Below are 11,974 nucleotides of genomic sequence, written 5' to 3'. Positions count from 1 at the left end.
TCAGCTCCTAACGCTGCTCTGGTAAAGTTTTCAGTTCTTTGGCCAAAACGTCATTTGTGTTTTGTTTTTGTTTTTTTCTTGTTCCATTTGGCGAGTTGGTGCCTCCTCTCCTTCAGCAACTGCCAAACGGTTACACTCGCACCTGCAAGAAACATATCTGAGTATTAAGTATTATGTACAAGTAAGGTATATATGTCAGACTCTTTTGTTGCATCTTTAATTCTTCCTTACCGAGGAACAGAAGTGGTAAGAACCCAATCAGAGCAAAGTGGGGATTGGTTGTGGTCTCTGTGGAGTTGGATGGACTGGATGGTGGAGTTGTAGGAGTGATGTAGGGCAAGGCCTGGTAAAGGGTGAATCCTGTGGATGAACAATGGCAAAATAATGACAGGTGGCTTATTTACAGTCAAAGAAATGCATTTTTGTCTTAGTATTATGTCAATAAAACAATATGACTGACTTTCATTTGTTTCACAGGTTTTTTAATACAAACCTTATTGTGTTCCGTATTTATAGAACATTGTAATAGCTTGGAGTTATATTACAAGGACTATATATATGCACATAACTGTAGTAAGATATCTGTAACTACAAAGTGAAAGCTTGTCCTTCAAAATCTCCTTTAATAGATCGACTTTAGAATGACTTTCTTTGGAACGACCACACCCATGCCTGGAGATTTACTGCCTTCTTTTAAATCTGAAGAGCCCTTACAGCCTCCAGGAAGAACAATCTACTATATTTTAAATAATATTACAAATAATGACAGGATGAGTTCTGATTTGAAGAAGTAGCTCTGAAACTTGTTTTCCCCTTTGAGCCTCAAACACACCTTGGGAATCGCTGCTTTGGGCTTGTGTTTTATCCAAAGTGCAGAAATAGGTGAAAGCCAATACAAATCAAATACTATCTTTCCTCTTGCCCAGTGTTTAAACCGTTGGTAACTAGTCTTCTATTTTTACAGCCAGTGTTTATCTGGCACTGGCCTGTTCCTCACTGATACTGACTCTCTCCAGCTGTCTCTGCTCGGATGTGCTTTCCTCATGTTCATCTGCTTTGCCAATTCACTTCCTCTTCTGCACAGCACTTCCCTTCTCAACTACTGGCTTTGCCAGTCAAGTTAACACATATCTAGAAGTTATGAGTGGAAAACTAGATCTGCAACTGAAGCTCCAAAGCACAAGTCACCTTTATGTAAAGAAGAAACAAACTTTAGAGGAAAGGGGATTTACAGGGTTAAGACATGAGTGACAACATATTGGTTGAGAAATGAATAACAAAACTGAAACAAGCTTTTACCAGGCCTCCTGCTGTATCTTCGGTTACTCCGCATTGTTATGAAGCAAGATTGTGGTAATGATGTGGCTTTGGACATGTTTTAAATGTGCCTTTGCTGATTTAGAAATGTCAAAATTGCAACTTACAAAAGTATTTTATATATATATGTTTTCAAGAACATTAAGGAACAGTCCAAAAGGGCACATAAGTATATTACACATGTCTTTTTAACATTGCGTCATATTAATTCGTTTTTTATTTCACTCTTTACCTAAATGTACATTTTGCGCATATTAGTTCTTAAATTGTTGACTATTAATTTCACTTTTAATTATATGGTTTAATTAGTTTTATTTGCCTCATTTTTGTGCACTTTAACAACAGACTAAAAACCTTTCTTGCCTTTTATTTTTAGACGCAAACCTGTATCTGCCGGAACAGAACCTATGACTGACGCATGTGGTGAAAATGTCCAAACAATTCAATCTTTTGTTCTTTGTCTGACATGCTCCAACTTGTTCCAACTACAATATACTAAGACAACAACCAGTGTGGATTAAAGCCACACTGCGGAACTATTATCCAAGTTATAGGTCACTGTGTCACAAGAGCAACTAAACTAAACCTTACAAATGGATTATCAAGACATTTGGAATCGATGTTTTTCCTGTACATGTAGTTCTCTAAAGAAGACTGGTGAAACAGCAGCTCTGACCTTCCGTGGCCACCGACAGTGCGTACAGAGGGATCCACAGCGTGTAGCGGCTCCACATCATGGCCACAGAGGGCTTTTCCAGCGCACACAGCAGCTCATGGGGGTACCTGACACACATCAAACAGGTCAGCCTCACATGGGATAGGGGCACAATACAAATACTGTTATCAGCAAATATCCAGAACACAAGCCGAGACTGCATCACCACGCCTTCACGAGTATTAAATGAAATAAACATAAGATATAAACGTTTAATTCACCGTAGGAGGTCCAGGATGTTCCACAGGAGGAACAGCAGACACACCACAGGTTTGCTCTGCATCTCCTCCAGAAGGATGACCATCACTAACAGCACGTTCTTCTCTGTTACCTTTAAAGAAACACATTTGCTGTAGATGACGTATGCTCCAGGAGGATAGACTTTGCAGGATCTCGGGTACAGACGTGTATGAAGCGTGGCAGAAGGCGGGCATTCTCGATGCCGTCCGCGATGTGGAAGAGCTCCAGGAAGGACAGCAGCTGACACAGGCTCATCACAAACCCCACAGCGTAAAAGGTGTCCGCCAAGGCATCTGCAGGCAAGGATTTAACCGTTTTTATCAATTGATAAGACACTAAATATCCTCAGTCAATTTGTCCTGGACAGTGTGGGGTAACGCATTACAAAAGTCACAAGTTACACAAATGTATGACTTTTTTCAGTAACTGAGGAATATAACATTACTGATACTGACTACTTATAACAAAATACAGTAATATATTAGTCAATACAGTTTAAATAACTCAGTGGTTTGTATTGATGTACAAACCATTGTCAATACACCCAAAGCACTATGGACTATCAACCAGGTTGCACTTTATGATAAAAGACTATTTAATCAACAGAAGCCAGCGTTTTTTCTACAATGGCTCTTTGTCAAACAGTTCTAGTGTCTATTGTGGAGTGCCCCGAGGCAGCTGCCGACGACTCCACTATGCATTACTCAAATGAAAATGTTTTTGAATTGGTTAAGGACAATGATAGGATTTGATCATTGGTAGTAAGCAGTGATTGAACAACAATCCTCAATTGAGGCCTAAAGAAGGCCCGAAACTAGAACAAGTTAATTAAATGAGAAAAGTAGGTGTGACAGTGGATCACCATTTCATCATCATGGTCTCTCGATATAGACCATATTATTGGGAATATGAGCAGAGGCATTGCTTTGTTTGGAAGGTGCTCCTCTTTTCTTACTCCTGCAGTCATGAAAGAGGTGGTACAATCCCTCGTGTTGTCTCACCAGGAACACAGCTCTGTTATTTGATCTGCTGCTAAAACGGACTTAGCTCGGCTTCAGATGGTTTAACATAAGGCTGCTCGCCTAGCTCTTGCTCGCCCAAAGGACTCATTTTATGATGAAGTCTGTCCAGTTTAGATCCACCCAGCCCTGGAATGATCTACCTAAAGAGCTGCGGAATTTGTCCAGTTTAAATTCATTTAAGAAATCACTGAAATCATGATAGCAGAGGTTGTGTTGTATTTGTAAATGAACTGCTGCATAAGTGTCTAAGTTTAAGATGGATTGTAGCATTGTAGTCATTTTTATTCCTTATTTTTGGTAAAGTATTGTCTTTATTACATAATATTTTAATATTTTAATGGGACACCATGAAGATTAGCGACCACTATGGTGGCGATGGGGTTACCAATAATAAACAAACTTACAAACAATTGAAAAAAGACCAAACTTGTCAAAACAAAACACGAGAGAATGGGGGAAAACGAAGGAAAAGGAAATCTTGACTGCACTTTTGCTCGGTGGCTTTATTCTATTTTCAGTTTATATTTTGTCAAAAGTAACTCAAAGTAACTCAAAGTAGTGTAATTCAGTTACATTTTTGAAGCTGTAATATGTAAGACAGACATAAGTAACTTGCCCAACATTGGTCCTGGAGCTACATCGCACCAAATCACCAACCGACTGCACCGACTCTTGGCAAAACTTTGAACAAAATTCACGGTTCGTACACACTGCCTGACCAAACAAAGGTCTCACGCTCTAATATTCAGTTGTAGCGCCTTTAGCTTTGACTACAGCATTGGCATTGTTTCAGTAAGCCTCTGCCATGTTAAAAAGATCCAGTGTTGTGTTCATTTTCCACCAAGATCTTGCATTGAAGATGGGAGAGTGTGTGATCACTTTGCAAAGCCTTCTCCTGCACACCCCCAGGATTCTGAAAGGGGTTTAGATCTGCACCCTGGTGGTGAGCTTTGTAAATGGCTGCAGGTAATAATAACAATGTACTAAGCAAACAATAAACACCTTACAAACATGACGCCTTCAATAAAGTCACACAGTTGCAGTTAATTCTTTCCTCGTCCTGTTTTGTGGATAGGCCTACCTTTTCCAAATGTAAAGAAGCGGGCGATGGTGTTGGTCAGGATCCACGTGTGTCCACAGAACTGCAGCAGGTTGTACACGAAAATGTAGGTGAGCCTGAAGCTGAGCCTGCAGACACACACACACACACACGCACACACACACACACACACACACACACACACACACACACGGGCCAGAGAGGAGCAGGTCAGTAATAATCACATGGTTCACTTAACAAACATGTCATACAGAGCTTCGTTAGCTCTGACTCATCCAAGCAGTCTTAGATTCTGAAATTGTGTTGTAATCATTCAGTGAAGTCCTTTCTAATAGCTGTAAGCCCGTGGACTCCCTGTGCCAGTATGCAGACACGTGCCCTGGCGAAATAAGTCCATGTCAACAAACCATAAAAGCCCATAAAGAAGCGGGTTTCCCCTCAGCAGAGTCGTAAATATCAAGGTTCCACAGCACATCACACCGAGTCAGAACAACAGCACAACACACCCTTTGTGAGATCAGATGTGATATATATATTACAGGAGTCTGCCAGGGTCTGCATTGTGAAGTCCCATAGGCATCCGAGGTATGTGTGAGGGAAAAGTCAACATGTTTTCCTCCTGCTACCTTCAAATGAGAATAAAAAGCAGGTTTTTTTTTTCCAACTTTCCAAATCCCACCCTAACAGCGGCATTCCTCAGCACATCTGGAGCAATACTCACATGTTTCCCCCGCTCTCCGGCCCCTCTGAGCTCTCCCTATGGTTCTGGTTGCAGTCGGGACAGGAGCATTGTCAAACCTGTCCTACCTCAGAGCCCATGAGCAGAAGTGTAAAACTCAGCAGTGTTGTGTAGGAAGTCCACATTCCGAGGCGGGCCGACGTCACGCAGGGCCTGCCCCTCGTCTCGCTCTGAGAGGAGAAACACACAGATGCTATGACAGCAGGGGGAGAAGAATACCTCCATAAAGCAGAGGGACAGGCCAAAAAAGGGCTAAGCGTGACGGGACGTGTGTGATATTGAGGTCCACATGGAGCACTCAGGGGCCCCGGCTCGGCCTCCAGCTCCAGCTACACTCACAACTGGACTTACAGGCTGGATTCTCTAGTTTAGAAATGCATCAAAGAATTGCTTTATATGTTGATTTTTCATTACCTTATCAAACGGCAGCAAGAGTGTCCACAGTTCGATTCCCGGACCAAGTGAAGCCTTTCTTTGTGTGGAGTTTCCATGTTCTGTCCATGTCTGAGTGCTTCAGTGCCACAAACACAAAACATACATAATAGGTACAATTTCTGAACTAGATCAACGTCTGGAGATGGGCCGCCCACTGCTCCGAGACTGCCCGGAGGTTAAAGGTGGAAGAAAGGGTGAAATGCAGAGGACTCTTCTGGTACAATACAGTTTCCAAATATAAAACACAGTATAGGCTATTATTACTATCCACGTTCCTTTTAACAGAACACTTTTACTAAAATGACACTCCCTCTTTAGCTGGAATCTCATCAGTCATTTACAGCCACCACTCCTCTTAAGTTTATGCAGAAAATAGGCTGGCTGTGCTGTGACCTGAACTAAATCACAAACACATGAAAAGACAGGTTCAGTCCTCTAAAGTTGATGTCAGCGGAGCAAAGTCTCCAGGACGCCCCCTGGTGTATCTGTCCAGAAAGTACAAACTTACTTTTCTGGACAGTAAAGAAAATTAAATGTTTAGATGCTTTGAAGAAAAGTTCAGAGGAACTCCATAAAAAATGGGTATATCTCTGGGTGGTCGCTGTATGGGCTATTGTAGAAGAGGTTTGATTGTTTTTGCAGGGTCAGGTGGCAAATTGTGCTGATAAGTTCTTAGATCCTTGGATTTCTGATTGGACAGTGGGGACATTTCTGGTTAGTGTCACCGGGTCCTTTTTTCTTTGGTCTCTTCTTATAGTACCAACCCCCCTAAGGTTTGGACTTTTTTTTTAAATAAAAAAGACGTTTGGACACGCCTGCACGATTGATATGCGCCATTTACATGACTTACACTGGGGCGGGGGTAGAGCACTTTCCAATGGCCGAACCTCACCATTGTCGCCCAAAGTAAAGAACCATTTCCTGCAGATTCCAATGTTTTACATTATATAAGCCCTAGTGGGATGTTCTGCCTGGAAAAAACAAATACTGACAGTATTTCTCATATTTTTAGAGTACTTTAGTTATTTGGTCTGTTATTTGCATAATAGACTATAATGACAATAAAGATCTTAATTCATTATTCTTGATTTTTTTCATTCTTAAAATCATCTTGGGGCCCAGAGGTCTTGTGCTGGAGGGTGAGATTTGGCCCCCGGGCCTGACGTTGCCCATGTCCCAGAGTCCATGATCTACGGGCTTTGAAATAAGCAGAGGCGGCGCTGACCCCTGGGCCAGACTAATATCTTGTGTGTGAAATGTCATGGCAGTTGCCAGTTATGGCACATCTGTTGATGACAGGCCGGGGGCACTTGATATCAGAAAAGTATGGAGCTAAATATTATAGGCCCACCAGTAGATACCTCAAACTCAATGTGATGTCGTGAAAGGCAGCTTTAACCACCAGCACTGAGAGGTAGTTTATTCTGCAGTCCGTGTTATGTTTTTAGTAAAGTATCGTCAATCAGAGCTGTGCATTGACCAGTGCCTCCCAACCACAGGCACAGGGACCCCTACTGTATTCCGATTCAAGACAATGCACTATACGATATTTTAGTAAGTGCATTTCTTAAATAGTAACTGCAGTAGTAGTGGCCTTGTATATTTGCTGAACAGTGAAGCCTCAGACATACGTAACCTCAGGCTGTTGAAATAGACATCCATCTTTTCAGTGAGACATGGATAGGTTTAATGGGACAAGCCTTAGCCCATGTGACCTCACCACACCACAGTGAGATTACCCCAGTGACTAAGTGTGTATTTTCTCACAGGAGCACATCTTGTTAGTCACCATTGCCACTTCCTTAATCCATTTTGACGAATGGGCTGTCAGCTTTGAGGGCCAGCCGTTTTCCTGTGGACTCAGAGGTAACCGTATCCTCGCCACTCAAATAGAAGTCTAAAAATATGGTCTGTTTGTGAAGGGTTTATGATGTTTGGGCCACGGCTCCACCGGGAGAGACGCAGCGCGAGGACAGGTTGAAAATGGACTCGTGGGAATAATTAACATGATCCAAATGTATTTTAAGTGCACTTATCAGAGGCCATGTTTACTCTGCAAGCCTTAACACATTTGAAGCTTATTGAGACCGCCCTGTTGTTTTTAAATTATTGCCTAATGCCACATTTAAAGCAAATAAATATGGCTTTAACTCATCAGAACATAGACAAGATAAACTCACACTCAAACGGGATACAAATAGGATTGGCTGAAGACTCATCATTTAAAAAGCACCATACACATAACTGAGGCTGACCAGAGTTCAGACTGAGGACGGATTTACATTCACTTGGCTCTATAACAAAGGTGGGCAAACCACGGCCCGAGGGCCAAATGCGGCCCACCTAGCCTTTCAATCTGGCCCGCAAAAACACAATCAAGCCCGATATGCCCTGGCTTAAAAAGGTGAAAACCACAAATGTTTTTCACACATAAAGAAAGATAATACATGGCCTATCTGTCATTTTTGTTGTTTTTAAATGTGTTTCCTCGATTGCAGTCTATCTGAGAACAACTTAATTATTTGAAGCATTTCTATTCGCAACTGGTCCGACCCTCGTGCCGAGTTCAAAAACCCAGTGTGGCCCTTGCATCAAAATGCTTGCTCATGCCAGCTCTATAACATGATGCTAACTTCTTAAGCCCTGAGTAACGACTGTTTCCTGTCTGTGTTTTATTCCTACAGAGAGTTAGCCCAGACCTGTTCACCACAACTGCCTCTAAACCCTGCACTGTCACTCAAAAAGTTGTTACTTCGGGTCCGAATTGCCGTCATGCATGAGCTTAATATGGAAGATGCAGTTACGTGTTTGACCTGAGGTGGCAGTAGTGAGTATAAAATGGCCAACTTGCATCTAGTCTCTTTAAGTGTTATAGCCTTTGAGTGAAAGGCTTACATCAACTTTAACTTCAAAAAATGGCAAAATAGCACCATAATAGCCCATACTTACAAAACACGCTTGACTTGAAGTTTATTTAAGTTTCCGTCTGTTTTTTAAATCTTATTCTATTTTTAATTGCCGTTAAAATATGGACAGGATGTCTTTGCCCAACACTGGCTGACAGGAAGTTCGCCAAAAACAATCCATGTTCAGAGCCTACCTACCTAAGAGTAGTTTTTATTCAGGTTTTCATGAGGTGGCTGATATTGTGCTGCTGCGCTGTGAATGTGGTCAGTCTGAGGAGAGTAACAGTGCACAGCATATGGACAGGAGCAGTAGTAATTGGGTAGAAGGTGCACTGGTATCAGGGTGTCGGGCAGCAGTACTTAGAAAGTATAAGGTCACACAGGTCCTGGGGTCAGCTGACCCTTTGCGTGAGGTCTGCGTGTCTCCCCAATGTCCCACAGATATGCATGTGTGGGTCAACTAAGCCCAAGTAGCTGTAGTCACTAAATGGGAGAGTGGCTGTCAGCTTACATTTGTGAGCACATAGACTATTTATCTTAATACAGAAACTCTTCTCACTGCAGTTGCAAACTAGGAGTCATGTCTCTGAGAATGCTTTAATGATTCGCCTGATTTATGCTTGCTAGACTAATGATAACTATAAATGAAAACTGAGATAACAGACTGAAAAGGATTTGTTGTGACGACAAACTAAAGCTAATTTGTCATGGAATCAAACTTTAAGCTGCGTAACATTTCACCCATAAAACAGAGAGGCTTTTATTTCCATTACAGAAGTTAAGCTATACCTCAGAAAACATGTATGTGTAAGAAAAGATATGACTTTATTGATCTTACAATGGATAAATTCACTTGTCCCATCAACTGGCTGTTGCTGCTTTGCTTTGACTACAGGTAGCCATGTAATACGGGGTTCAAATGTGGTCGGTCCTCTTCCAAATGCTTTGTTTTGATAACCTTTTACAAAAATAGCGTTGCGAGTGTCAGGCTGGTCATTTGGTCATTCGGCATCGCTGACACATTTGATGTGTTGAGTTTGGAACCGTTTCGTTGATCTTGTGACATTTCGTTCCACAGTGTAGCTTTGAACAAACTCTCATTTCAAAATCTGAAGTTTTTTTTAAAAAATTGCCCAGCGGCAGCATCTTAAACAGGTCAGTGTCAAGTGAGTGTCTATGGGCAGCCTAATGTCATGAAGCAGGTGTCTGAAATAGTTTACACTGTGGGCAGAATGTGTAACCAATCAGCACAGATCTCATTTCTCTACTCGAGCCGGGGCTAAATGATAACGCTCATAAACAGCCTTTTGGCCGGGGGTTTAGCATTTACTTTATCTGTTGCCACGGCAGCTAAACCTGTATCTGCCTACACTGGTGTTATGAAACGCGGGGCAGATAGGGTGAGAACTTTATGGTAGAATGTGCCGTTTTAACTGTCAGGCTGTCACAGTTTTGGACTGGTTTATGGTTAATATCTCTGTTATGACGAAAACGGGCATGAAGTTCAGCATCCTCTCTGTAAGCACAAGGCAAAGTGCCCATAGATCTGTGTCAGTCCCTGCCCTTCCTTCTGAGATGATCACATCTGGCTCTATCTGGAACATGGCAGCCTGTAGCTTTATGTGGGTCAAAGATTGTCTCCTCGCAGCGATTCGAAGGAGCATTTCCTGAGACACATGCTGGCTATTAAAGCCCACGGAGGTGTCGGTTGAGCGGTCTTGCTGTCACGCCGTATTGACACAAGCAGAGCAGGGTGTCACTCACAGAGGCCAGGCCAGGCTCGGGTTGCCTTAGTCTGGCACCGGCTGGAGAGGATGGAGGGGGCGAGTCTGCAGGACCCCCCATAGATACTCCCTGGAAGTCTGAAGTCTCCGTCCAACAAGCCAGATCAGTTTTTCCTGCCAATCAGACTGGACCGGAGAGCAGCTGAGGTGTCAGCATGTTGAGACTGGCCCTGGTCTCAACTTCTATGATTAAAGACATAAAAAGTGTCAGTGGTCTGGGGTACGTTGAATCTGGACAAATTACGAAGAGAGCTGTAAAAAGTAGAATTAACCTCTTAACCCACACCTTAACCAAGTGTTACCCAAATCTAAAAGCTCAACCTATAGGCCAGAGTAACACGCCTTGTCGACACTTTGATTTCATTGCTTTTTTGTCATGTTTTTGTTGCTCTTCTGTTTTGTTTTCGTCACTATTTTGTTGTTTTTTTTCACGGGGTTTTGCAATGGGCAAAGCCGAACTGGAGAAAATGTGCTCAGTTCAGGTGTAAGTAAGTGTGTAACTATAACATAAGTACGTTTTTGGAGGTAGGAGAAACTGGAGAGCTGCCTTTAATCCCCCCCATATCCTCTGAAACAGTGCACCGCCTCCTGGGTTTATCCCTGTTTCAGAGCGTGGTGTCCTGCACTGGTCAGCTCCACCTCCTCCTTCTTCTTCCTCCTGCGCAGTTCCCTCCGCTCCACAACAGTCTTTCACCATCTTCTGGGAAGAGCTTTGCAGTTAATCTGTTTTATTCTCCAGTGAACGTCCATTAGCCGGAACAATAGTTGGGATAGAAGGCATGTGTGGCTTACCTGTGAGTCTTGCCCGGATACCTCCTTATTTGTCCAGTTTTTTGTTTTTTGTAGCTCCTCTTGTGACGCCTCCACTGTGCTGCAGGCTCTTTAGTGTCTTAGAAGAAGAAATGTGTAAGTCTCAAATGGGTTTAGCTGATACGCTAGCTGTTACTTACTTTTTTATTTATTTATTTTTTATTTTATTTAAGAGGTTAAATAGAGAGTTCATTTAGATATTATGGACATTTTTCACTGTGATTCACAATCGTTTGTTTTTTTACAGGCAACACTATGTTTTTAGTGGAGAAACTGGAGAAAACTCAGAAATGGGATGAACACGCAAACTCCACACAGGAAACCTTTAAGACTCAAACCCATGATCTTCTTGTTGTGAGGAAGGAGCTCTAACCACTACTCATCCCTGCTGTTCTGCTGCATGTAAGTAAGTCTTTGAATGTCATACCTCTCAGGACGTCTCAGTGGCATCAAGAATGTGATGACACCGTGAGCTGTCCATGGTGCTGAAGATTGTCCTACCTGAAGTGAGTGCCAGCTCGTGGTTTTATGAGTCACAGAAGGCGATAGAGGCCTTTTTGGGCCATGGGGAAATAAAAAGTCTCAAGCAACCACACACAACACACACAATCGATCCCGAAAGACAAAGATGATATTAATCTCCGTAACTGTCAAAACAAGGCTGTAATGGACACTTAACTCCCGCCGTAACCAAGCTCATTTTCTCCAGTTCAGCTTTACCCAAATCCATAAGGTCACAGCCTATAGGCCACTGTGTCGCCTCATTTGAAAGACCTACAAAACTCATCGAAATGTAGCTGTTTCCTGTTGCCACGTGGTTGTCACTTTTCTTGTTGCTCTTCTGTGGCTTTTTTTGTCATGTTTTTGTCGCTCTTTTTGTTGCATTTTCATCCTCGTTTTCTTTCTCATTTTTGTCATTATTATAACACTTCTTTTTCAAGACGTT

General features: G+C 42.4%; 1 protein-coding gene across 1 annotated transcript; it reads right to left on the bottom strand.

The window, feature by feature from the left end:
• Positions 1–3: 3 nt before the first annotated feature.
• hacd4 (3-hydroxyacyl-CoA dehydratase 4) lies at positions 4–6,715 on the bottom strand (the record flags this gene model as incomplete). The annotated part of the gene is made up of 7 exons (XM_079580179.1): positions 4–142; positions 232–360; positions 1,994–2,100; positions 2,254–2,363; positions 2,438–2,565; positions 4,376–4,482; positions 6,693–6,715. 7 exons carry the CDS (start codon positions 6,713–6,715, stop codon positions 51–53), a joined length of 696 nt encoding a protein of 231 aa, XP_079436305.1. The 3' UTR covers positions 4–50.
• Positions 6,716–11,974: the final 5,259 nt, after the last annotated feature.

This window comes from Gobius niger (genome assembly GCF_951799975.1).
Source record: "Gobius niger genome assembly, chromosome: 21".
Classification (NCBI taxonomy): Eukaryota; Metazoa; Chordata; class Actinopteri; order Gobiiformes; family Gobiidae; genus Gobius; species Gobius niger.
Note: the sequence above shows the minus strand (reverse complement) of the source record. Positions and strands in the feature narration are given on the sequence as shown.